General features: G+C 43.1%; 3 protein-coding genes and 1 long non-coding RNA gene across 4 annotated transcripts; all 4 read left to right on the top strand.

The window, feature by feature from the left end:
• Window positions 1–762: 762 nt before the first annotated feature.
• On the top strand, window positions 763–3,979 carry isy1 (ISY1 splicing factor homolog). Its single transcript, XM_037490737.2, has 11 exons — window positions 763–905; window positions 1,411–1,433; window positions 1,690–1,741; window positions 1,820–1,885; window positions 2,225–2,267; window positions 2,374–2,486; window positions 2,579–2,696; window positions 2,788–2,910; window positions 3,208–3,320; window positions 3,426–3,515; window positions 3,754–3,979. The coding sequence occupies exons 1-11, from the start codon at window positions 903–905 to the stop codon at window positions 3,859–3,861; spliced, it is 852 nt and encodes a 283-aa protein (XP_037346634.2). The 5' UTR covers window positions 763–902; the 3' UTR covers window positions 3,862–3,979.
• A 456-nt stretch (window positions 3,980–4,435) lies between these two features.
• Window positions 4,436–9,020, top strand: zgc:77375 (uncharacterized protein LOC402927 homolog). Its single transcript, XM_037490525.2, has 9 exons — window positions 4,436–4,534; window positions 5,362–5,553; window positions 6,012–6,124; window positions 6,273–6,366; window positions 6,442–6,475; window positions 6,918–7,092; window positions 7,214–7,390; window positions 8,423–8,600; window positions 8,823–9,020. The coding sequence occupies exons 1-9, from the start codon at window positions 4,478–4,480 to the stop codon at window positions 9,018–9,020; spliced, it is 1,218 nt and encodes a 405-aa protein (XP_037346422.1). The 5' UTR covers window positions 4,436–4,477.
• A 2,370-nt stretch (window positions 9,021–11,390) lies between these two features.
• On the top strand, window positions 11,391–20,750 carry pcif1 (phosphorylated CTD interacting factor 1). The gene is made up of 16 exons (XM_037490524.2): window positions 11,391–11,490; window positions 12,888–13,048; window positions 14,594–14,718; window positions 14,992–15,108; window positions 15,233–15,366; window positions 15,544–15,701; window positions 15,872–16,019; window positions 16,115–16,198; window positions 16,284–16,383; window positions 16,554–16,713; window positions 16,900–17,069; window positions 17,653–17,739; window positions 17,851–18,035; window positions 18,984–19,077; window positions 19,354–19,529; window positions 19,619–20,750. Exons 2-16 carry the CDS (start codon window positions 12,919–12,921, stop codon window positions 19,974–19,976), a joined length of 2,226 nt encoding a protein of 741 aa, XP_037346421.2. The 5' UTR covers window positions 11,391–11,490; window positions 12,888–12,918; the 3' UTR covers window positions 19,977–20,750.
• A 3,706-nt stretch (window positions 20,751–24,456) lies between these two features.
• Window positions 24,457–25,007, top strand: LOC134132276 (uncharacterized). Its single transcript, XR_009956810.1, has 3 exons — window positions 24,457–24,653; window positions 24,731–24,766; window positions 24,927–25,007. It is a non-coding gene; the product is annotated as an uncharacterized LOC134132276 (long non-coding RNA).
• The last annotated feature ends 1,441 nt before the right edge of the window (window positions 25,008–26,448 follow it).

Raw genomic sequence — 26,448 nt, 5'->3', positions numbered from 1 at the left:
TGGGGGATATTTATATTAAAAGTTTTTATACTTTACTTTTTAAATTTCTATTTACTTTAAAAAAAACTTTTGTACATATTTCCAACTTTTTTTTAATTTTAAGAATTGCGGTGCTGTGGTGCCTTTGGACACATCCAGAAACGCTGTGAGAAGGTCAAATGCTGCAGGTAAAGTTATGCTACGAGTAAACAGTAAACAGTGCATGTGTTTACTGCAGGTGTGGGGGGATCGGCCATGTTGCCGTGCCCTGCAGCAAGGGTTCAGAGTTGAACTGCTATAACTGTGGGAAGACGGGTCACATGGCCAAGGAGTGCACCATCGAGGCCACCTCTTAGATCACACCAGACAACAACAGCAACATTGATTCAAGAATTCAAGGTGCATTTTGCTGCTTATGGATCAGACCCTCGCCGATGAAAAGAAAAAATAATAAAATAATAACACAATTTTAGGTCACGAGAAATTCTCCAAATGTAATTTTTGTATGTCACTCAGAGAAACTGTAAAAATGTCATTTGGTTGTTCGGCACACTGTAATTTTAATAATAAAAAATATTTTAATAATAAAAAAAAGAGAAAAAGAGGAACATGAAGCAGAGACAAACTCTTGTTTTTTAAACTAATTTAACGACAACTTTTTATAACACTATGTGTATTTAATTTTGGTTTAGATATTTGTGTGTTTATTTTTATTTAACTTTATATTATCGTGGTGGAGGCGGGTGATTACCGCCCTCCAGCAGGTGGCAGTACCGCGGTGGGACATACGTCACTGAACCGGAAGCAGCCACAGAATTACTTCCTGTTTGTGCGTCGGCGTGTGTGGTTCGTTTTGTTTCCCCCCTCATTTCGACTTCTCCACAAGCGGGTTCTTCAAAAGTACATACCAAGCAGCAGCAGACATGGTAAGCCAATGAATGAATGTATAAATAAATGGTTATAATACTAATAAAGATGTCTGTGACGGAGGGGCTCTTATTAGCAGCAGATTCCTCAATAGAGTCCGGTGTGAGGCGGATGCAGCTGGTTTAGGGTTCTTAAAGTCATTAAACTGAGTATCCCTAAACTATTGTCGATTTACGAATTATTACTTGATGTATTTTATCCGATTTTTTTATAACAATATAGCTTCCCAAAATAATGATAAATGGGTAAAAGTGTACAGTGCATTGGTTAAAATCTTAGTGCCATCGATTAGCAGACAGTCGTTGAAGATGAATGTGAAGATGTTTGGAAGGAGTCTGCTCGGTTCCACCTCAGTGGATCCTTCAGCTTTAAATGGATCATATCTACTAAAACCTTTTATCCAAACTATATATATCAGGCAATGATGAAAATACCATTAAGATATCATCTGGACTGTATTACAATTCAGATTTAATAACATGTGTTTTTATAACTTTTCCACAGGCGCGTAACGCCGAGAAGGCCATGTAAGTATTTACAGTACTCTTGTGTATACTCAATGTAATATTTACACACAGACACAATTACTTCTGGATATTTAATCATTCCATTAAACATCTGCTGTCATTAATGTAAAGATGTTCTAGATCAGTTGATACATCCATGTTCAACTCAATGTTGAGTTTATTAATGATCTGACATGTTACAGCTCATAAAAGATCTTAATCTTATTATAGTGTGGTTCTACTGTCTTTAACTGTGTCCCTCCGCCGTGTCTCTCAGGACGGCTCTGGCTCGGTTCAGACAGGCTCAGCTGGAGGAGGGGAAAGTCAAGGTCAGGTTCTACTCTGCTTACATTCACCTGGGTTCACCTGTGTGGTGTTGTTATTCACGTGTTTTCACCTGTCTGCAGGAGAGGAGACCTTTTCTGGCATCAGAGTGCAATGAACTTCCGAAAGCAGAGAAATGGAGAAGACAGGTACACAGTCCATCGTTTGAACTCGTGGATTAGCTCCACTTCTATACATGTTACGGTATTTGCTTCGGACAAATGGATACTACACCTACATTACACCTTGGCGGCTATTACGGAGAGAAGAAACCAGTTGGATAGCTTATAAATGCATGCAAAACTAATTTCCAAAAACATGATGCGCTGTGATCGTTGATGAAATGCACCCTGGGAGTTGGTCGTAGTCTCCTTCGCCCTCATGTCCACCAGTTTCCTGCAGCTTTTCATTAAAGAGTCAAATATTTAATCTCAGCTGTTTTATCACAAACTAGCAGACAGTCCAATGTGTGTGTGTGTGTTTTACAGATCATCAGTGAGATCTCAAAGAAGGTGGCTCAGATCCAGAATGGTGAATATTTATAAAAGAATAACACAACAAACATTGGTTAACTGAGAGATCTCAGATCAGCTGGTAAACACTCTGACCTGTCTGTCTCTGACCCGTCTGTCTGCAGCCGGTCTCGGGGAGTTCAAGATTCGGGATCTGAACGATGAGATCAACAAGCTGCTGAGGGAGAAAGGTCACTGGGAGTTCCGGATCAAAGAGCTGAGAGGACCGGACTACGCGGTAAATTAACATTTGTGTTGTCGACCCCATGTTGGTGAGACGTTGTGCGACGAGCCGCTCGTGAGGTGCTGACGTGTTTGTTGTGTTTTCAGCGAGTCGGTCCGAGGATGTTGGACCACGAGGGGAAGGAGGTTCCGGGAAACCGAGGGTATAAATACTTCGGAGCGGCCAGAGACCTGCCCGGAGTCAGAGAGCTGTTTGAGAAGGAGCGTATGTGACCTTTCGTCTTCGCTTCCTGTTTTTACATCAAGTCGGCACTTTGCTGTTGTTTGATGGTCCTCTTTGATGATGTGACTCCCAGCTGCCCCGGCGCTGAGGAAGACGAGGGGGGATCTGATGAAAGAAGTGGACGCAGAGTATTACGGCTACAGAGACGAAGACGACGGAGTGCTGCTGCCTCTGGAGGCTCAGTACGAGAAGCAAGGTCTGGTTATTCTTTATTTATACGGTTCGATTATTTGTTATAGCTGCCTATAGATTATTACATTATGTATATTATGTAATTCAATTATTTAAATTATCCATACCATCTGATTATTTTTCATCCATACCTGCATATAAATGTATTACATTTACAGAGATTATTTTCTTATGAATGAATTGAGATTATACAACACAAATAAATATTATAACAATGACTCCTGAGAACATTTCATCACACACCAATCACTTATATGTTGAGAGAAGTCATTCGGGACCCTAAACGTTGTGTGTTGATCAGCTGTGGTGGAGGCGGTGCAGAAGTGGAAACTGGAGAAGGAGGCTCGCCTGTCCGGAGACAAGCCACAGGAGGAAGAGGAGGAGGAGAGCATCTACAAGGTCCACAGGGAGGAGGTGAACTAACCCTAACCCATCCCACAAGCTGTGGAATAAAGTAGAACTGTGGACAGACGTGTTGCAGATGAACGCACTGATTAAATCATTTTGTCGTCTGTGCAGCCTGATGAGGAGGAGAGCCGGGAGGAGCAGGGGGGAGAAGAGGGGGATGTCACCTTCCTCGCACACGTACCTGTTCCCTCACAGAAAGAGGTGAGACGCACACACCCACACACACACACACACACATGTGCTGCATGTCCAGGACCTGACCTCATAATCCCCAAATCACGAGATATCGCAGTTACTAGTTATTCGTCTTGTTAACATTTACCAGATGTGTAAAATGGTTGTTGAAACACAGGCCAGCGTGTCACATGACCCTGTTTTCAGGCAGCGGCGTGAGCTGATGTGGAATTACTGTTTTTTTAACCTGCAAATGATCTCTCAGGTGGAGGAGGCTCTGGTCAGGAGGAAGAAGATGGAGCTGCTGGAGCGTTATGCCAGCGAGACGCTTCAGGCTCAGAGTCAGGCGGCCAAAACTCTGCTGGGACTGTAACCCGTCTGTGTCTGACTAACCCGTCTGTTGATGTAAATATCGTCTTTTTCTTCTTTTTACCCCACCTGTTTCTTAATAAAAAAGATCTTCAGCACAGTGTGTCCTTCTCTGCGTGATTTTTTTTTTTAACAAGAACGGATTTGTTAAAAAGTCAAAGGACTCTGAAACACTAACTTTTTAAAACGTATGCAGCAGAACGAACACCTGAGGAGAAAAATCCAGAGACACGAGACGTTTCTGTCTGTCTTTCTCTGTCTGTCTCTGTATCTCTGTCTATCCCTGTCTTTCGGGCCTCTTCGGTCGTCAGCCACCTCAGAGCATCTCTGTCCGTCTCCTCATGTGGTTTCGGGTCTGGCATGCTGATTGGTTGATTGGTGGCAGCATTCTGCAGCATGTGATCGGCTGATTAATGGCGGAACGCTGCACATGTTGTCATGTGAGGAGAAGGCTGTCAGTTGCATTCAATCAGCGCACGTTACTCTGTGTGTGTGTGTGTGTGTGTGTGTGTGTGTGTGAGAGAGAGAGAGAGAGAGAGGCTCCTCCCCATGATGATGTCACAGCTCAGTCAGTTTAAACTGGGAGCAGAAGGCTCGTCTTCGACAGACAGACAGGCATCATGTGGTGTCGAGGTTTCCTGCAGCAGACGGTCAGATCCATATCGACCAGCAGACAGGTCAGTGTGTGTGTGTGTGTCTTATGGGGACCACTGACTTTAAGGGGACTCACTTACCTTAAGGGGACCTGCTCATCGTCCCAATGAACCTTTCAGGGTTCGGACTTGGTCAGCAACCATTCAGCTGCTCATCATCATCTTTCCAACAGCTTGACCTTCAGAACAAAGTTTTAAAGAACTACATGCGATATTATATTTATTATGATTAGAACAAGTCAAATCAGATGTCAGAGTTTATTAAAAACCTCTATAGCATTATTTTGAAATACTTTAAACTGCAAAAACAATATTGGTCAGATGTCTGCGAAGTCTAAAAATCTCATTTCTGACACAAGTTAATTGATGATTACATCCGAGTTGTATTAGCTTTAAGGATTCTCTCAGACTTTGATGTGTTTTCTTTGGTTGGAAGGTGGATGTTGATTTAATACTATAATAAATTGATGGATTTGGGCTGTTAAAGTTATTACAGAAATATGACCAAATTAGAGCTGCTCAAATAGTGATCAAAAAGTAATAACCTTAAATGTTAAGTGTTAAAACAGTATATACAGTACATAGTTGTCTTTTTGGATTAACACCCCATGCATCTGGGTAGCATTATTGTTATATTTTACTAATATTTTATCTGACTTTTATCTGAAGGCAAAGTTTCTAATCTTGAAATGTTTGAAGTAATGAAATAAGATTTTTTTCATATCTATGTATAATATTATTAGTATTATTATTCATTAAGGGCTGCCTTCTTCACCTGATTACTTGGATGACAGATGCTAATCTCTCTCTCTCACCGGTGTGTCTATTGGACCTGTCTTCGTCTCCATCAGGCGGGCGTCCTTTTCGACGTGGACGGCGTCCTGCTTCGTGGCGGTTCGTTGATTCCTGCCGCACGACGAGCATTCCGGAAGCTTCTGGACCGAAACAACAACTTCTTGTTTCCTGTCGTCTTCGTCACCAATGCAGGAAGCTGCCAGAGACATCACAAGGCCCAGCAGCTGTCTCACCTGCTGGAGGTCCAGGTAGCAAAGACCGCTTGAGAAAGACAAAGCGATTTTGACACATCGAGGAAGAGACGGAGCAAGAAAGACAAGAGAGGAGTTAGATGTTCATGTCTCGGTGTTTCTTACAGATTATAATCTTGTTTGATCTCAATTATTTACAGTGATTTTGATCATTAGATCAAGACATCAGGAAGCATGTGACGATGACGAGACGTAGGCGAAGATGGCAGGATGTAGTTGAAGATGGTAGCGTAAAGGGTAGCGATGGGACGTAGATGTTCAGGATAGGACAGGGGGGGTAATAAGTTGATCGCCAAGACACTAGAAAAAAGGTGTGGACACCCGTGTGATAGTAGGTAGGTGAAGACAATGGGACGTCGGTGACAATGATAGGAGCGACGATGGGCCTTAGGTGAAGACAGTGGGACGAAGGTGAAGACGTCATGTAAGGGAAGCATCTCTCTTTCTCTCCGTAGATCGCCCCAGAGCAGGTGGTTCTTTCCCACAGTCCTTTGCAAATGTTGAAGGCCTTTCACGATAAGTGCGTCCTGGTGTCTGGACAGGGACCAGTGACCGATATCGCCAAAACGTATCCTTCACACCCAAACTTTGTTTGGCCTCTTCTTCAATAGCAGCTGAGGCTCATTGACATTGTCGTTTTTTAAAGTCTCAATAACTTAAATCCTCCAGGACAAAATGTCAGATTGAATGATTTGAACTCTTGACCGTATCGCCAGTTTGGGTTTTCAGAAGGTTGTGAGCGTCGAGCAACTCCGAGAACATCACCCGCTGCTGGACATGGTGGACCACAACAGGAGACCCAAACTACCTGTATGTACCGTACCTGTACCAGGTGACTTTAGGTCTCTGAAAGCAGCGAATTAATCCAAGAATCTTCTGTTTCAGTCGTCTCCTCTGCAGACTCTTCCCAAAATAGAAGGTAACTAACTACACAGTAAATACTCAAAACACTGCTTTTCGACATTCTTTAGTTTATATTTGCGTAATATTTATTTACTTTTTCATATTCTCAGTGTTGTAATATAACCAAGGGAAAAGTTATAAAGATATTTCGGCACAGTATAAAGAAACAAAAACATAAATAAAACATTTAAAAAAACAGGATTTAAAATAAAAATGATTGAACAATCAGCAAAATAGGCAAAATAATAAAGACACACCCCAATATATCAATGGGCGCATGGGTTGGCAGTTTGAACCCTGGCTGCTTCATGTCCCATGTCGAAGTAAAAAAATGTACAACCATAGGTTAAAAAAACGTAAAAGTCAAAAATCAAAGCGTCAACTAAATGACATGTAATCTATGTTTTCTGGCTCTTATTTTGTTGATTGCTCCTGACTCACTTCCTGGGCCGCTGTAGCGATAATCTTGTTCGGAGAGCCAATCCGGTGGGAGACAAACCTGCAGCTGCTGATCGACGTGCTCCTGACCAATGGCAGTCCAGGCTGTGCGTACAATCCCCAGGTGCCCGCTCAGCTGCCCGTCCTCGCCTGTAACATAGACCTGATGTGGATGGCTGAGGCCCCGTCACCACGGTAACCGCCACACACAGGAAGTTAGTTTGACACGTGGGGCGTCCTCGTCTAGTGCCGTCTCCATGACGAATGAAGGTTTCCACCGATGCCCTTCAGGTTTCTGCCTGCTTCGTTGCCGTAGGTTTGGTCACGGGATGTTCCTGGTGTGTCTGGAGTCGGTGTACAGGAAGATGACTGGTCGAGAGCTTCAGTACCAAGCACTGCTTGGGAAACCCAGTCTGCTGACATACCAGTACGCTGAACAACTTCTGAGGCTGCAGAACTACAACCGCAAACTCACCACCATCTACGCCATCGGGTAGCAAACCACCATTAACACCGTTACCTACACACCATGGTCCATTACGCAATCTGCACCTTCTACGATTCAATTCAATTCATTTTATTTTGTATAGCCCAAAATCGCAAATTACAAATTTGCCTCAGAGGGCTTTACAGTCTGTACACATGCAACATCCTCTGTCCCGAAACCCTCACATCGGCACAGGAAAAACTCCCCAAAATATGAAAAAACCCTTCAATGGGAAAAAAAAGGGAAGAAACCTTAGGGAGAACGTCAGAGGAGGGATCCCTCTCCCGGGATGGACAGACTGCAATGGATGTCATGTGTACAGAATCAACAATGTAAAAGATGTACAATACATTCAATTTCTCTAACAGAGATGATACAAGTAATTGCAAGTAGCAGAAGAGGTGTACGGCAGGACCACTGCAGGGACAACCTCCATCAGATCGAACCACCATCCACAGAGGCTTCTGTGGGGAGGGAGAGCAGAAAGATGTTGGTTTTTGATGACAGTAATATGAATCATATTTAAAGTAATGGTGATGGCAGCAGCAGGTGTCAGCAGAGCCATGAGCCAGGAGTCAGAACCGGGGTCCGCACGAAACTATGATCCACGGAGACCTGCTAGGCGAGAAAGCACAAAAAACTCCCGGAAAGAAGCTTAATTAGTGATGTACATTAATAAAACATGGATGATTGTGGGAGGAGAGAGTGAGAGACGATGTAGGTGACTAAACCGCCCACAACTCCAACTATGCTGTTGGTTACTTGGATCACAAATAACGCCATCTACATAATGTGGTACCTAGAATGTTGATAACACCATCTAGGCCACAAGGGTAACTAAACCGTCCATGACACCATTTACGCTTTTGGGTAACTAAACCGTGCATAACACCATCTGTGTTCTTTGGTACCTAAGACCGTTTGTAACATCATGTACATCACTGGGTAACTAAAGCGTCCATAACCCCGTTCAGTGACCCAACCAGCCACAATGTCTGCTACCCAAACGGCCAACCAAATATTCTTCTTCTTGCCTAGCGACAACCTGATGACCGACATCTACGGCGCTAATCTCTACAACCGCTACCTGGGTCAGCAAAACGCTGCTATGGCGACCACGACCAAGCTGGTTGCTCAGGGAACAGGGAGTCAAATGACCATGGCGGTGCCGGAGGAGGAGCTGGTGTCTGCGGCCGCTCAGTGTCGCTCCATACTGGTATGTTAAGAGAGGTTTTCAAGACGTTGTCTTGTTTGTTCATTTAAAATCACCACTTTAATATTTTACATCTGGATATGCAGTGACATCAGAGCGACATCACAGTGAAATCGTGGAAGCATCAGTAAGCTTAAATCAAGACCACTTGTAGTTCGCACTGACCCGCTGATAATAACATGTCATAAATTCTGTCGCTAACAGAGCTACTCTCTTGGTCCACAGGTGTGCACAGGTGTCTACAACCCTCGCTCGCCGTTGCCTAGCGACCGCAGTGAAGCTGTCACTGAATCAGTGTTCCATGGTCACAGAGACCTGAAGCTGGAGCTGGACCTGGTGGAGCCCAATCACGTGGTGGAGGACGTAGAGGCTGCAGTTGACATACTGCTGCAGCAGGAGAGCTCGGTCACCTCTGATCTCTGACCTCTGGCACCTGACACTGGACTCCTGACACTTGACCTCTTGATGGATCTCTACCAGGCAGGAGCCTCCTGTTCTGCTGGGTGAAGCCAATATCGGAGTGCCTTAAAGCGGGCATCCTCTTTCCTGAACAGCATGGGGCGTCTCCTCTGGAGGCAATAAGAAGTGTGATTGTATAGAAGTCTGTGTGAAAATTATCTCTGGATTTATTCCCTCACTAAAAATGTTAAACATGAGTTTATGGACTCAATATCTAGGATTAATGCTTCTTAAATATAACATGATGTTCTTTTAGTGAATTATGGACAACTTAGAGACAAATATACCCTGGCATGGCATGCTTTAGGGCGGGGCTTTCTATGATTGACAGGCCGCTCCCACTACCAGAGACTTACACAGTGTCTGAACGTCAGTCCCTCGCATTCAAGGTATGGTAAGATCCTGGCAACATGGCGCCACTGTATCTCAAGATGGCCACAATCCAAGAGACAACAGGGGACGTCACGATGGCCACCTCCAGTTCTTATGTGTAGTATATTAATGGACCCTACAACCTGCAGGAGGAGATTCACCTTCAGGCCAGACCTTCTGCCTGCACTGTTAGCTGGTAATCAGGGAAGAGTCCTTATATCCTTATATTTACTGATAACCGAATATTAAAACCTCATATTATTGGTTTATTTACACCTACAAATTAAGAAACAATATTCAGATTAAATCCAAAAATCATCAAGAGTCCTGCCAGTTGACGGTCCACGATGCCTTCAAACTACCTGTGACCTTTAAACTTTTAATGAATTAATAAAGTCACTAACCTTTGTTGGTGCTTTGAATGTCTGAGCTAATTTATGTCAAACATCATTTCTGTGTAATGTTGAATGTGGTTTGGTTGAAAACATCTCAACGCTTTCATACTATTTTACTGAAATAAACCTTTGTTACTGTAAAAGTGAATATTGAGTTACAGTGTGAGAAATTAGAGGCCTTTGCGTTGTGCCTGTCTAGTTTCATCAATAATATATTTTACGTAGAATATTTATTAGAGACTCAAAACAAGTTTTCTCCCATTTCTCGAAAACAATATATTTGTCAACCGGTAGCAATCTTATAAAATGTCCCGTTATAGCTGATGGCTTTATAAACGTTCAAGTGGGCTTCTCGTCCATGTGGTTTTAAAGGAGCACTGTGTAGGATTGTATTTGCTGTTATGGTTTATAACATTCCATATCCAAGCTCTAATTTGGGTTAAGTCACCTAACTGCAAATCGTTTGCTTAGAATGAGCCGTTTATATCAACATGTTCCTCTGTCATTTTCCTACAGTATCCCAAAAAAGACAAAAAAACCGAACCGAACATTTTGTGTTTTTATTTTTTAACATGTTGGGAAAGGTTGAAAGCAAAACCGGATGCAATCCACAACCTCACCACTAGATATCATTAATCCTTCGCACCTCCTTTATCGGTTCAGTTATTTGTGTAAGTATATTCTAATTTATTTCATTTTACAATTTGAAAACTTTACTAAAGGGGGTTTCTACTAGAATGTGTTTCCATGCTGTGAACAGTCCCATAACACCAGTCTCTCTAAACACAAAACTAAATTATAACACGACGTAAAGAAAACTATTTACAACATTGAAAGAAACTACAAGCCAAAGAAGATCAGAATCTATGAATTGGTAGAATGTTTCTCAGTAATCAAAGATAGGAAGCGAGAGAGATTGTAACCTAATAGGCTCAGTGGCAACTAACTGGGATTCCAAACAGGGAGGCAAATGAAACCATGGCAACCAAAACCAATCAGAATATGTGGATACAAGAAAGACAAAAAATTGTAAAATTAAATATACCTCTATAAGAAATAAGGCTGGTCTTGCTGCTCAATATGCATTAAAGTGCCACAATGTGAAAAGCAGCAAATTATCTTGATACACAGCCATGTTTTTTTTAATGTAAACAGTGATACTGTAGATCAGTCACTGTTTCATATTCGCGTTATGTTAATATCCACATCAATATTATTTTGTACATTAATATTGGATGCTTTGGCAACGTAGTTTTTTCTTAAATAGTTAAGCAATGCTGAACTAAATTATGGGTATTTTAGCCACTAATTTTTAGTAGTTTAAATTAATTTATGGAGCATTTAGACTTAAAAAAACAAAATAAAAAGACACGAAAAAAACGTTTTTTACAGTATAGCAATGTTAACACTATTCGATCAAAGAAATAGAAATGTATTAACATTATTGTTTTTGTAATCAAATGTAGAAGCTGCCGAGGAGAGTGACCTGCTCATTATGGCGCGGGGAGCAGGACGTATCGTAACAGGAAGCGGGACGCCAGCTGCGCATGCGCAGTGGCTCGCTCCGGGTCCCTGTAAAGATGTCTGAGCAGGCGGGGAGGGAGCGGAGCGGAGGACCCGAAACAAACGGACAGAACCCGCGACTCTCCGCAATTTAACCAGTCAAGGTAAGGGAAGGCGGTTATGCAGAGCCGCTCCGACGGGACCGAGACGCGGCGGAAGGTTTCCGCCTTCAGATGAGGCGCAGTGCCTGCGCGCAGCGTAGCTGAGTTTGTAATAAAGAACAAAAATGATGTAAGGGACGCGCAGCCCTGTGGCAGGGGCGTGTCCGCCATCTTGTCTAAAGTGGCGCCTTAACGGCAGCTGTCGCTTTTGAGTGGAGACCGGGCGGTTGGCGCAAAATGGCCGTTAAAATGGGACTAAAAAGACGTCCCGTTAGCCTTTCTATTTTATTAAGTCACTTTTGCCCGGTTCGCGCCCGCCGTGGACCTACACTGAGTCCTCCCGTGTCCGTGTGTTCTGCCCGGGCTTCCGAGAGGCAGCCGCAGCTTTGTGTCCCCCCCCTCTTTTTCACCCCCTCCTTCTCTTCTCCTCCTCCGTGTTTGTTTGGAAATCCTGCCGTACGCATGCGCGTTACTGCAAGCGCTCGTTCCTACGTACGAAAACGAAAACATCGGAATGTATATAATCGATTCACGCAGCGCTTTTATTTTACCGCACATGCACGGACACAGTGTGACCTTAAATGTCGATTTATTTCTTAAACCAGGTTTGAACCGATATCGGTCCCCTTTGCCGCCAGATTCAGACGGTCCGTCATCAGCCTGCTGACGTCAATCTGTCCCAGTCCGTCACTATTTTGGATTAATCAGATTTCCTATTCAATCTATTCGCCTGTTGGCTATATTTAAATCGATCTGTTTATCTCAACTTCGAACTATAAAATGTCCCAAAACGGTCGAAAACGTTTTTTTTTCAAAATAAAAGCTGATCACGTGGTTATATACCTAGGATAAAATCCTCAGATCGATCGGAATACCCTTTATTGCTTTCCTCTCAATCAGCATAACGATCTGTGAATAGTTAAATCATATTTAAGTCTGTTTCATTTTGTCATACCAACTGGTTTTACAACAATCAACTTGTTGTAAATATACGTTATTTAAAAGGGTGGTAAACGTATAACATTGAGTATTTCTGATGGTTTACTGACTTCAGAGCGGTTGGAGATGGGGGCAAAAATAAAAAGACCAGCTTCTATAATATAACATCAAAATAATCTATTGATTTGGATCATCAATTAGTTTCAGGAACATTATTGCTAAATTATGTCAGACATATAAGAAATTTTACATGGCGGTGGGGTGCATAACATTGGCCAATAATGTAATGTACAACAACACAAACAGCATAGTAGAAAACAACTGAGATCTGAAAGTGGCGTTCAGCAACTCTTATATGGCCAAAATAAATCCTGATTATTAAGTTAATAAATCAAGAGAGAAGTTTCTAATTTATACTTGCAACCAGAGTATGAAAGTCACTAGTGTTTGTTCCTTTCCAGGCAGATGATGTTGTTCTGACAAGCAGCTGAGATGTCCAATAACAGCCAGGGATTGGTGAAAGGGGAGGCGGCCGTCGTGGTTCCGCCTCCATCTGGCTCCGTCTCCTCTCAGGACCCGCCCCTTTCTCCATCGTCCACCTCCAAACCACCTGAGCTTCCAGGTATATCCATCTGTCTGTCTCTCGACATTGTCTGACAGAAGAACTGGTTCAGGCTCAGTTATCATGTTGGACATACAAGGAATTTGACATGGTGGTTATCTCATAACATTGTAAAACAACAGTACAGTAAAACAATAGACAAATAACAAAAGTGGCATGTTCAATTTACAAATTCATAATTTAACTCTACAGTATAAAATAGAAGGCTATGGACTAGGGAGATGAAAAGAAAAATTCAATCAATAATAATGAAATGAATAATAAGTGCACTGGCGAGTAGGGATGGGTATCGTTTGGGTTTTTAAACAATGTGCCTGGAAAAGAAGAAAAAGCGGCAAGGCATTTTTTTCCAAAATTGAACAAATATTAACAGTGTAAACAATACTGTAAATATAAATAAATAAAACATGACTTCAAACTACAGCTTCAAACTTTTTAACTTTGAATTATGAACAATGATTGCAGCAGGTGAAGCACAGAAGAGTTGCATTAGGCACCGTGTGCCAGTTGCGTTTCGGTACGGTAGGTACCGTCGTAGAGTACACAGTCAAAATACAGGTTTATCAGGGCCGTGAGAGATGGGAAACGAATGTATGGTACCCAACCCTAGTCAGGACTGTGCGATTGTCTATAAAATCAGTAGAACTCGTTCAACTCGTCTGCCAGGCGGAGGTCTTTCACGGAGTGGGGTGATTTGGGCTCGTAGTTTGTGAGGTGTTTTAAAGCCTCTCCAAACTGAAGCAGAAGTACTTTCTGAAAGCTGTCGTTGCAGTTTCTCAGAGTACATTCGTTTATCATCTCTCACCGCCTTGCTAAACCTGTATTTTTGACTCTGTGTACAAGTCCTTGTCCCCACTCCTAAATGCCTGATCCTTCTGCAGTCGTAGTTTTCTGAGTTTTAACTTTCTGTTATAACCCCCCCCCGGTGCATGATGGTACACTGCTGTCCTCTCAGAAGCCAATGTAAGAAGTCACAGCCTCTGTGAACTCATCCTGTTGGTAGCAGTCCTGAAAACATCCCAATCTGTGCAGTCCAAGCACGCCTGTCGTTGAATTCCCTTTAGTTTCTGCCTGTATGCAGGAATCAGATGGACCATGGCGTGGACAGTGTTCCAGCGCAGCACGAGGGACAAGCCCTGCTTGCTGTGGTGTAACAGTGATCCAGCGTGTTCTCCTCTCTGGCCTTTAATAAACTGTTCGTATCCAGGAAGTTCATGGCTGTGATTTCCTTTTATTAAAGTCCCCGAGGACAATATCCAAGAAGTCCGGGTTGGTCCGCTCCACCCGCCGTATGTGGTCGGCTCTGCCTCCTGCACGGTGCCCGGCGGCGGCGTGTAAACGCTGACCAGGATGAATGGACCGAACTCACGGGGGAGTAGAAGGGTTTACAGTTAATGATGAAAGATTCCAGATCAGGAGAACAGTGTTGTTGGGTCACTTTTACGTCGTTGCACCAGCTGATTTTGGAGTAGAGGCAGATTCCTCCACCGAAAAGTCTGTCTCTCCTTACTCTGACCTTTCTCTCTGTCTTTACCTGTCTGACAGATGAACTCGTCCAGGCTGGATGGGCTAAGTGCTGGTCTCGGAGGGAGAACCGACCATATTATTTCAACAGATTTACCAATCAGAGCCTGTGGGAGGTCCCAGTGCTGGGTCAGCATGATGTCATTGTGAGTAATGTCACTGTTTTCTGTTAATGTGTGACGTGAAAGGACAGGTGAATGCAGATGATAAAACCGCAACAATATGCCAGAGATAGTTGTCATGGAAACACTGGCAATATATAACCCAACATTGTTACATTTGGGGCAGTTTGGTTAAAATGAGCAGATGTCAGAATCTGCTTTGTCAACTGACTGTGACAACATTAATTGTTGTATTGCTCTCAATGTTTGGCGCACAATGTATACACTTTTAGTTTGTAACTGAGTGTCTGTCTGCAGTCTGATCCTTTAGGCCTGAACGCTGCTCCTACCGAGGGCGGCGACATCAACGTAGGGAATGGTCAGAGGAAGAGGAGGATCTCTGAGGAGCAGGGGCCGGGACCTAAGAGAGTGAAGGTAAAACAAACAGTCTTGAATCGGATCATGGCACTTTAAACGAGTGACCAGTGTGCAGTGGATTGTGGTAAACTGAGTCATCAAACTTACTTATTTATTCAGCGGGACTTTATTTTGCTTACAGGTGGAGCCGACCACCCCCATCTCTCCCAGCACCCCGGGGGTTAAACCCTGGAACTCTGCTTCTGAGGAAAAGCCGGCCCAACCAGCCACACCCACAGCTCCAAGCCCCGCCCCCGCGGTATACAGGCCAGCCGTGTGAGTGCTTAAGGCCACGACTCTTCCTCGTTAGCATTTTTAGCTTCTTTGATGATGGCATTTATGGAGCCAAAACCATCCAAGAAAGTCTTCCACATGTTGTATTATTCTTCTATCTATCATATATTTATATACATATTGTAGTATGTATTAAGTTGTTTATTGTTTTTGTTTCAGTATCTACTGGGATCTAGACTTGCAGACCAACGCAGTAGTCAAAGAGCATCCCCCCGACAACCACCTGCTACCCCCCCACCCCGAGATCGAGCTGCAGAGAGCTCAGCTTGTCACCAAACTTCGGCAACACTACCACGAACTGTGTCACCAGAGAGAAGGTACTGGCACGCGCTATTTTTTTTAAAGATTGAATACACAGTACTGCAAGTCAGAATAACAATTCATTCTTGTGAATGTTAAAAGGGTTGTTTAACGATGCTCTTTTGATGATCGCCTACTGAAGGTTTGTGTAGTTGTAAGTCTGTCCGTTGGTCTGTCTGCGGTTCAGGTATTGATCCGCCCCGGGAGTCCTTCAACCGCTGGCTACTGGAGAGGAAAGTGATCGACAAGGGTCACGACCCCTTACTGCCGAGCGACTGCGAGCCCGTTGTCTCCCCGTCCATGTTCAGAGAGATCATGAACGACATCCCCATCAGGTACGCGTCTGTCTCTTCAAAGTGTCCGTCTCACCTGCTGCGATGTGTTCTTATGTTTGATGACGTGTTTTTTATTTGTGCCTCTTTTGTCTCAGGTTGGCACGTATCAAGTACAAAGAGGAGGCCAGGAAGCTGCTGTTTAAATATGCTGAAGCTGCCAAGAGGATGATTGACTCCCGGTAGGTCACAGAAAACCAATTGGAGCTTAATTCTGGCAACGACCTCACCAGGTTCTTCTAAGCATTAACCTTTTGTTCTGTGCAGGAATGCGAGTCCAGACAGGAGGAAGGTGGTTAAGTGGAACGCTGAAGACACCATGAACTGGCTGCGCCGAGATCACTCTGCCAGCAAGGAGGACTACATGGTAACCTTTGACCTCTCCAGCCGTCTCCGACTGTATCATGATGATCACTGTGTTACAGCACAGGGTGGTCCTGAAGATGTCTGCACAGATAAATGTGCAATTACGAGACGAAGACACTTCTACTGTGCCAGGATGTGATGTCATTTCTGTGCTTGTGTTTTTGTGTGTAGGACCGTCTGGAGCACCTGAGACAGCAGTGTGGTCCTCACCTCACCGCCGTCGCCAAAGACTCTGTGGAGGGAATTTGCACGAAGATCTACCAGCTCTCTGTAGACTATAGCCGCCGGCTGAGGCAGATGCATCTGAATCTGCTGCAGGACCCCCCCACAGGTACACGCGTACATGATGCTACAGCCACACTACTACCTTTTATCGTGCAGACACCCAAATAGGCTGTACACTTTTAAATGCAAACGTATTGGTGTGTATGTAGCCTGAGTCTGTGGTGAGATCGGCACACGCTCACAGATCTGTGTTGTAATGTGACTCTGTTTGTTTGTTTGTGTGCGTGCTCAGAGGCAAGTGCGTCCCCCCAGGAGTCCAGGTTGGTCTACTGCTACCCGGTGCGTCTGGCGATCCCCTCACCAGCCCTCCCCCGAGTCGAGCTGCACTTTGAGAACGACATGGCCTGTCTACGCTTCAAAGGAGAGATGGTCAAAGTCAACAGGGGTCACTTCAGCAAACTGGTCAGTGCTGGGAAGAGAAAGTTGCCATGACAACGTGAGGCTCAGTAGGAAACCGCCAGACGGCTCCGTGTTGGGTTTTAGTGGGAAACTTCTACAAGAAGTTTGGACGTTTATTGAGCGTTTTAGGAAAGGGGCAAGTAGTGCCGACCGGTGAGTGACATCACGTAAGCAGGAAGTGGAAAGGATACATTTTATGACTTAAACTAAATGTAGAAGACAAGTCCAAATAAGCACTTGTTCCATTTGTGGTTTTATTTTTAAAAAGGACGCCATCAGAGGACGTCATTGTTTCAGTGAAAAATAAACTTGCCTTAGTTTTACTCTTTCACTGCATTCTGCCATTCACCGCATCTGCTACCATTGGACTGAAAGGTGATAAATGATAAAACTAATGTGATAAAGCAGAAATGCAATTGTTCTGCAAAAACTAAAATATCCGCTTTAATGTGCCTGCTTTCTAAGAGACTGTTGAAGTTTGTGTTGATGTTGTCAACTGAGCATCTCTTCCTACGAACACTAATAACTCGTCGTCTGTGTGCCTGTCTGTCATATCCTCTGACTCTCCGGCTGTCTGTGTGTCCAGGAGCTGTTGTACCGGTACAGCTGTATAGACGACACTCGCTTTGACAAGTTCCTGTCCAGAGTCTGGTGCCTCCTCAAGAGATACCAGGTCAGCCGACTCGGTCAACAGTTCGGCCCAGCACACACTCCGCTTATGTTGTGCGTTAGGTAACGACCCTGGTAACTGGTGAGTTAACGAGCTGTGCCTTCGTTTGTCCAGGCGATGTTTGGCAGCGGCGCTAACGAGGGGACGGGTCTGCAGGGGGCGCTGCCGGTGTCGGTGTTTGAGGCGTTGATTCGACAGTTTGGGGTCTCCTTTGAGTGTTTCGCGTCGCCGCTCAACTGCTACTTCAAACAGTTTGGCTCCGCCTTCCCCGACGTCGACGGCTTCTTCGGATCCAGAGGGTGAGACGAGTGTTGCCGCCTCTGCTGTCTGTCTTTCAGGTCGGATACAAGCAGCTAGTGCATGATGTTGATGGTGAGCTTAAAAAAGGCCACAGAGGACAAAAGGGACTTGAAAAGGACTTGAAGGTTTAGTACTCAATTGTGAATCCATTACAAAATAACAACATCTACAACATCTGACGTGGTGCAGCCAAAAAAAAACTGGAGCTCAACGCTGTGAAGTTCAGGAAGAACGGAGTCTCCCCCCCCCCCCCCCCCCCTCACCATGTGTGACTCCCCAGTCACCGCTGTGGATTCCTTCTGTTTCCCTGGGCTCCATCATCACCCAGGACCTCAAGTGGGAGCTGAACATCAGCTCCATCACCAAGAAGGCTCAGCAGAGGATGTTCTTCCTGAGGCAGCTGGAGAAATTCAACCTGCCAAAGACAATGATGGTGCACTTCTACACGGCCATCATTGAGTCCATCCTGTGCGCCTCCATCACCGTCCCGGACTCTGAACCGAGCTTGAAAGATTGTAGCTGACCCCTCTCACCCTGGACAAAACCTGTTTGTGCCCCTTCTGTGCGGCAGGAGGCTGAGGTCCATCAGGACCAAGACCTCCCAGTCACACAAACCGTTTCTTCCTGTGGGCAGTTAGGCTCATCAACAGAGCCGGGTCCCCCACTGACTGACTGACGTCCCACCGGTCACTCCCTTCACACTCCACATACACTTGTCACTTTCTGTTCGCTGGTGCACTTTATTTTTTAAACTTTTTTACTTCATTTTTAAACTAACCTTTAGCCTTATATAATAACCCATAGCATTATATTTTATTTTACTCCTCTTGCACTATGTTGTCTGTCTGCTGCAAATTCCTTGTATGTCTGATGTTTTTTGGTTTCTTGATTGTTAAAGGTTATCACAGTAATATTAACCATGTGTCTTTGTGAACCTGTGTTTTCAGGCCCTTTCTGTCCTTCAGTCCCGTCAGTGGCTCGTTTGAAGCCAACCCCCCGTTCAGTGAAGAGCTGATGGACTCCATGGTAGCGCACTTTGAGGTCCGTCCAATATTTTGTATACAATTTTGTCCCATACTAGTCTGGTCCGTGCCACTGTGTGTGTGTGTGTGTGTGTGTGTGTGTGTGTGTGTGTGTGTGTGTGTGTGTGTGTGTGTGTGTGTGTGTGTGTGTGTGTGTGTGTGTGTGTGTGTGTGTGTGTGTGTGTGTACCAACTTTTTTCCAGAACCAGTCTGCCCTAGTCTGGATCAGCTGGCATCGTACCGCTCTGTACTGGTTTGGTACTCAGTCTTAAACCCAGCTGTCTCTTTCTGCCAGGCGCTTTTGAACAAGTCCTCGGAGCCTCTGTCCTTCATTGTCTTTGTCCCGGAGTGGCGTAACCCCGTGACCCCGGCCTTGACGCGCATGGAGGCCAGTCGATTCCTCCGTCACCAGCTAAACATCCCGGCCTTCGAACACGAGTATCGCTCCGGGAGTCAACACATCTGCAAGAGGTATACTCCGCTGTGCCACTGTATATGCCGTGGTACCCGTGTTTGTACCTGTCTATGAACTCTGTGTTTTTTTTTCTTCTTTTTCCCAGAGATGAAATGTACTACCGGGCAGTGCACGGCACTGCTGTACTCTTCCTCCAGAACGACGCCGGTTTTGCCAAGTGGGGGCCGACTCCGGAACGTCTGGCCGAGCTGATGGCAGCGTACCGCCCCTCACAACCCGCCTCCCTTTCCTCGGCGGGCCCCGCCCCTAATACACCTGGAGAAAAAGACTCCACCCCCAAGGCCGCTGAAAGGACGCAGAGTGGGGTGATGTCACCTGTTACTAGTGACGATAACAACAACACAAATAGCAACACCACCCGCCCCACCAACACCAACAACAGTTGTAGTAGTAGTAGCAGCAGCAGCAGCACCAGTCCACAAGAGAAGATGGCGGCTGTGTAAACTGGGCGGGATTTGGATTGCCGCCATGTCCCTTCTGTGTAAAGTTTCTGTTTTTCATCGTCATATTGTCCCTCACCAGCACCTGTAGCATCTGTCCACATCAGTCGATCCTTTCACCGTCCCCTCACATGAGCTTTTCTGATTGGTCGCAGCGGTGACATCAAAAGTGATTCACCTCAAGTTGTGACCGCTGCAGTTGCCCAGCAACAGGAAGCCTGTTTAGATAATGTAGTTGAGCTCCAGCAATAAAGCCCTTTTCACTCTCCTGTGATGTCACTGGAAGACTTCAGATTGGTCCCCAACACCGACAGGCCTTGGTGATTGGTTGACGAGGCAGCTATCATTTCTATTGGACTCGTCGTTCCTCGTTGAGAAGGAGAAGTCTACGGGTCCCGCCTCCTCTGTGGGGTTGGACCAATCGACGAATGTCCTTCAGAGGATGAACCCGCGAATCCCGTGGTGCATTGTGGGTAACTCATTGGACAGCGTTTGCAGTGATGTCATAGTCACTGCCAGTCTGAACTGAGACTCTAACCTGGGAATCGGACTGACGTCGCGTCACACTTCCTGTGTTGTTGTTGTTGTTGTTAGCAACCAGGCAGTGTGACCAGAGACGTGACGGGTGTTTGTCACCAGGTGGCGGTGACGTAGAGTTGGGAAATGTGAGAAGTTATTTTAGGGTTCCTGATCAGTCTTTATTCACTAGACCCTGTTTACCACCTAAAGCGGCTTTATTTCCCAATGTGTCAATATGCTTTAAAGAAATATATTTTTCTTGTCTTGTCCCCTTTTTTGAAAATATATTTTTACCTTTTTCTAGAAAAATTCACATTTATCATGTAGACTTTGTTCTAAATGTATTTGTTTAACACCATTAATATTGCTGAACATTAACTTACTATCTGGTTTGATAAGAATGGAACATGACGTTTACAAATAGATCTTCAAAAGCAAGCAGTTAATAATGAAAACACTGAAGGAACCAGCGCCTCCTCACACTTCCTGACTCCACCGTGGATGTAGAACAAGAACTCGAAACCGGACCCCAAGACGAAGCATTTCTATGAGAATTGCTTCCTCTGAAAAATGTTCCTTTAGCCGTGTTACACACAGCAGTCCCTTCCTCCGGCCTGCCCCCAAAATCCAGCTTTTCCTACCTGCTTTAAGGAATGATTATTTTTTTTCTCAGCTTGAGTTTTACAAATCCAATCCTTGATGGATCCAAATAGGTTTGATGGAGTTGCAGTTCTAGGTTTTAAAACATGGGGGGGGGGGGCTGCAGTACCGCTTGTTGCCACTGGGGTCTCGGTTCTTATTACACATCCAGTCTGTTCTCTGATTTGTTGATGATTCGTCCGTCTCTGCGACTTTGGCTGTGTAGATACTGTACAGTTAAACTGATATGTAGTCTGTTTGTTATTTCCATCATCTGAAGTTTGAAAAAAAACCTAAATTGAATTGTTAATTATTTTTTTCAAGATGGAGATCTGTTTTTCTGTATTATACAGCTTATCATAGTTTGTTTTAAACTAAACCAAAGCGTTATTGAGAAAATCTATATCTTGTATGTAAGGGTAGACGTGTGTATGCATCAGTAATGCTGAAGTCTAACCAGCAGAATACTCCACATTATTTTTATAATTCTCAGTTTTCTTTTCAGTAAGTGTTTTTTTGGGGATATTTGGGGGTTTTGTTGTGCATGAAACCTTTTGGACTCTAGATGATGTTCGTAATCCTCAATGTGTTTTTGGGCTGCGCCGCGTCACACGATGTTTCTTCGACTTGCTAGTTTTAGCCGTTAAAAGTTTTCCTCAAAGGAACAGTCCAACATTTTCGTATCGTGTTTGCTGTTGATTTGTCGGAAGGTGGATGGTTTTTGTTTCTGTTGACGCTAAGCTAACAGTTTCCCCATGCATTGGGGATTTGTGCTAAGCCTCGCTAATGTTGGACTGTCTCTTTCATATTTTTGGAAAGCCAGAAATCCTTTTGAAGATATTTTATTGTAATTAAGATGAATATATCTCTCGTGATTAAAATGAATTTCCTTGTCTATGAAGTTCAAGAAAACAAATTTCAATGATCTGTATGAAAAAATTACAAAAAAGTTGTAATGAGGAACTTTAGTCACGATAGAATTGTTGTAATTGCAAGATTTTTATCACCAAACCTTTCATTTATTGTCATTGCAATCCGTGTCTAATAATTACAGCATTTTTATTAGATAAGTCATTAATATTTATCACGTAATTGATTGAACATCTTTTCTTAATTCTGAGGAAAGATTTCCTGACAAATTTCTTTGTATTTGTGATATTTGTATTTCATAACTACAAAATAAAACATCTCCTATGAAATTATAGTTATGTTCTCTTAAGAGAAACCGGTCTTGTAATTACTATGTGATGCCGTAATAATAATCGTAATGTAAGAATTTTGTCTCAATCAAAACATTTCAAAGCGCTGGGGAAAGTTGCATTGTTTTTGTGAAATTATAATTTTTTAATGGCTTCATTGTTAAAGCTTTATTTGACAGACAATGCCTCGTCATGATAGGCTTATAAAAAAAAGTCATATTTACAAGATGATGCATCCAGTTGTTTTATTTTTGCTGAAAACAATGTTCCTTTCGTTGTCTCAATTGAGACCAGAGATACTGTGAATGTGAAATGGCCGAAGGTGTGATGTCACGTGGTGTCGTTTTAGAGGAGAAAAATAGTCAGCTGTGTTTTATGGTTTTATTGTCCTCTCAGATGGAGAATGTAAGCACAGCAAAACGCAGCTTCACCCTCTCGGTAAAAACGTACCCAACCCAGTGAAACGCCTGCCCAGCTCGTCTTTGTCATGTGATTCTTATCCCGTCAAACATTCCTGCCCATCACAGAAATGTCAAAGGTCAGGTAACAAATCCAATTAGTGTATTTACTATGTGTAAACCGTTTACCAGGTTGGATAATTAACACTTATACGTTTTAGTTATCTGATGTACCTGAACATTTTAAGATGCATTTTTTTACATTTGTATTTTTTGTTAGACCCTTATTATACATTTATATAGAGGTGGAAAGAGTATCTAAATCTATGGAAGACTAAGGGTGTATTAGATACACTACAAATACAGAATAACTTGTAACACCTTTGATGTGTGTAGTGTGGAGGATGATTGCAGGCGTCTCACAGCCAGAGGAAGCTGTTTGAAGGTCTGCTGCTTCAGAGGCTTTTACTTTGGTAACTCTTTCCAGACAGCAGGTCGGGGAAGTTATTGTAGTGTAATTCCCCCCCGTAGCTCCTCAGGCTCATCTTCTCTCCAACATCACTGACGTGCCGCACACATCCCACACCAGTGTGTAGTGTGTCCAGACACACCCTCCTGTGAAATGGGCACAAGTTGGCCTGTCACCACGGTTACTTCCATGACATCTGGTATGTACATATGTGTACAAACACACTCTAATATCTATATCTAATAATCATATCTCATGAAGTGAGTGCATCACTATAGACCCTGATTATCATCTTTCATATTGATCCTGGCAAAGTCAATAGCAGGAACAAAGATTAGTATCAATACACATGCACTGCTCTCATGCACAGGTCCACTGCATTAGGTCTCAATGATTTGTTTGTGCAGTTTATGGAACTAAATTAAATTTCTACTTCTTAGAATTAAAACATGACATCATACATCACAGAGTCAGACACCTCTGTAGAAGCGGATGAGCCCTGGTGTGAATGTGGTCATTTGACACCATTCAAACGCAAGCAACACGTCTTTTTTTTTTCAACGGAAGGAATAAAGGTTATTTTGAGAATCCTTGTGGTTCTTCTTCTCAGACTTTGGCTGCAGAGTTTTCTTTAAAGCACAATGTATGTAAACAGTTTGTTTCATTTCATCCTTTAGTTTTGTTAGATTTCTTTTCTTTTGCCTTTTTCTTTTAAATCAGCGTCACAAGAATTGATTCTTCTGTGAAAACATTCAGCTGTGAGGTGTTTGTTGGAGTTTGAGCCTAAAATCCAAAAGGCCGCATTAAAGTCACTGTTAAAAAGAAATCTGTCAATGTCACGACTACCAGAACAAACATGATTACATTCGTTAATGTATGAACTTTTTATTACGGGTCATTCAAACAGAATCATAAGAAGACGGTTTATTAAGTGTCACCTCAAGTAGTTACATCATCATTAAGTGTCAAGTGTCACAAGGTTTATGAATGTATATATATATATATATATATATATATATAAATACTTTTAATATATATAAATACTTTTAATTCATGATTGATCAAATAAAACGTCTCACTTACTACATTTAAGTCTATTAAAAGTTGGTGGATTTATTTTGGTCTGTTTCAGCGAGCTTCAGTGATTCACTTCTTTGTCTCACAGGGTTTTTATATTTATTCTGAAATGCTAGAACACCTTTCTGTGGGTCACATTTGAAATAAAATGTGCTTCTGTGGAATAAAGAATGGATCCTAAACAGAAGCAGAAGTTCGAGAAAAGCTCACATGTGATGTTCATCTGTTGTCTGCATTTCCACGTTTCTCTGCATGTTTCACACCTTTCAAACTGTCTCTTGACACGAAGCGTTTCTCACAAGCAGCGAGTCAGAGAGTCAGAGAGGACGTGAGGACGTGAGGATGGGACACACTTTGTTTGCTGTGTGGGGGCTTTTCTGTGAGTCCTTTCTCTGTTGAAGTGAAGACTTTCTGTCACTTTGATGATGCTTGATGATGTTTCTCACTTTATTTTAGTGCTGAATATTCTCCTCCACTGTGGACACGCTCAAGGTTTTTATACAACTTTCTTTCTTTTGATACTTTCACTCGAGACAATTCAACACCTTCTATCACTATTTTACATTTAATGTTTCTGTTCTCTTTGGTTAATTTATGATGAATACAAGAAAGAAAATACTATTCATTCTTTGCATGTTGTGTTTGTTTCTAGATGTTTTGCTGCATTTTGAGCCAAACTGGTCCCCTTTATTTACTGGAGAGAAAGTTACCTTCATATGTGACTCAAGGGGAGGAAACAATGCAAACTGGTATTATGCATTCAGTAGGATTGGTCGTGGGTTTATTACCTACGGAGCAGCAAATAGATTAACATCATCATCTCTAACTAGAGGACATAGTGGTGAATATCAGTGTGTTGCTGATCACAAGATCCGTCCCAACGTTAGAAGAGAAAGTAATAAAGTCTCTCTAAGTGTATCAGGTAAGTGATCAAAGTTTTACCATCACGACAAGTTCATTAAAGCACTTTTATATTAATGAGACGTGTTGATTTCATAAACCTGTTTGATGAAGTGCTAACGTAATATAATGTAGTGATAATTAATAAATGTTAACTAGTGTAAGAGGAAGTTGACACTGATGCTGTTTAATTAGCTGATCTTTGTTTAAAATGATAAATTATCAGAAAATATCGATCATTTCAAATAAAACAAAAGAAAGATCAAACCATCCCATATTTTATCCCTATTGACCCATTATAAATTAGTTATTGATTCATTATAACTCGATTAAACACATCAGCAGAGTGTGGCGCCTCCTTCAGGTGAAATGTACTCATTACTCAGTGAACCTTTTATTATTTATTACATACATTTACATTTACTTCATGTGATACGTCACTGATATCTCGAATCATTGATCATTTAATGAAACTGATTTAGTGAAGCAAAGAACTAAGTGTTCCACAGACAAAGATGTGACCTTTAACCCCTGCGTCCTCCTTGTATGAAGGAGAATCAGTGACTCTTCACTGTAGACATGGAGACCAGAGAAAGGAGAAGAATGCTGACTTCTACAAAGACAAAACACTTATTGAGATGGACACAAACCATCAGAACACACATGAAATCACCATTTCTCTGATGTCTGATGGGAGCTCTTACAAGTGCAGATTTAAGGACAAAGAATCTGAAATAGAACATTTGAAATGTAAGATGAGTTACTGTGTTTAAAGACATTGTCCCCAAACACCTGGTTAATACAGTTGAAGACAGATAAAAAGACAAAGGACATCATCAGTGAAAGAAATCCACCAAGGACTCATCATAACACGTCTTTATTCTGTGAAACCTCTTTCCAACAGATGTCCCTCAGCCTGTCCTCACAGTGTCTCCATCATGGACGAGTCCTGGAGACTCAGTGACTCTGACCTGCAGTGTTGGACCTCCGTCTGCAGGATGGAGGTTCTTCTGGTATAAGGCTGTTCCCAAACTGTCATCCTACTACTACCCCTACTACACCTATGAGCTTCTAGCTGGTAGCACCACTGGGACTGAACAGGGTTCCTACATTCTTCATGGACAGACACACACAGCAGGATATGTGTGCAGTGCTAGAAGAGGAGATCCTGTGTTTTACACTCTGTTTAGTCGTGTGAAGTTTGTCTGGTCTGGAGGTGAGTTTGTTCAGACTTTTATATTCCTGCCCAAGGGAATAAATGTCCTTTTTGTGTT

This window comes from Pungitius pungitius, chromosome 8 (assembly GCF_949316345.1).
Source record: "Pungitius pungitius chromosome 8, fPunPun2.1, whole genome shotgun sequence".
NCBI lineage: Eukaryota > Metazoa > Chordata > Actinopteri > Perciformes > Gasterosteidae > Pungitius > Pungitius pungitius.
The sequence above is the reverse complement of the archived record's forward strand: the minus strand, read 5'-3'. Positions and strand labels throughout refer to the sequence as shown.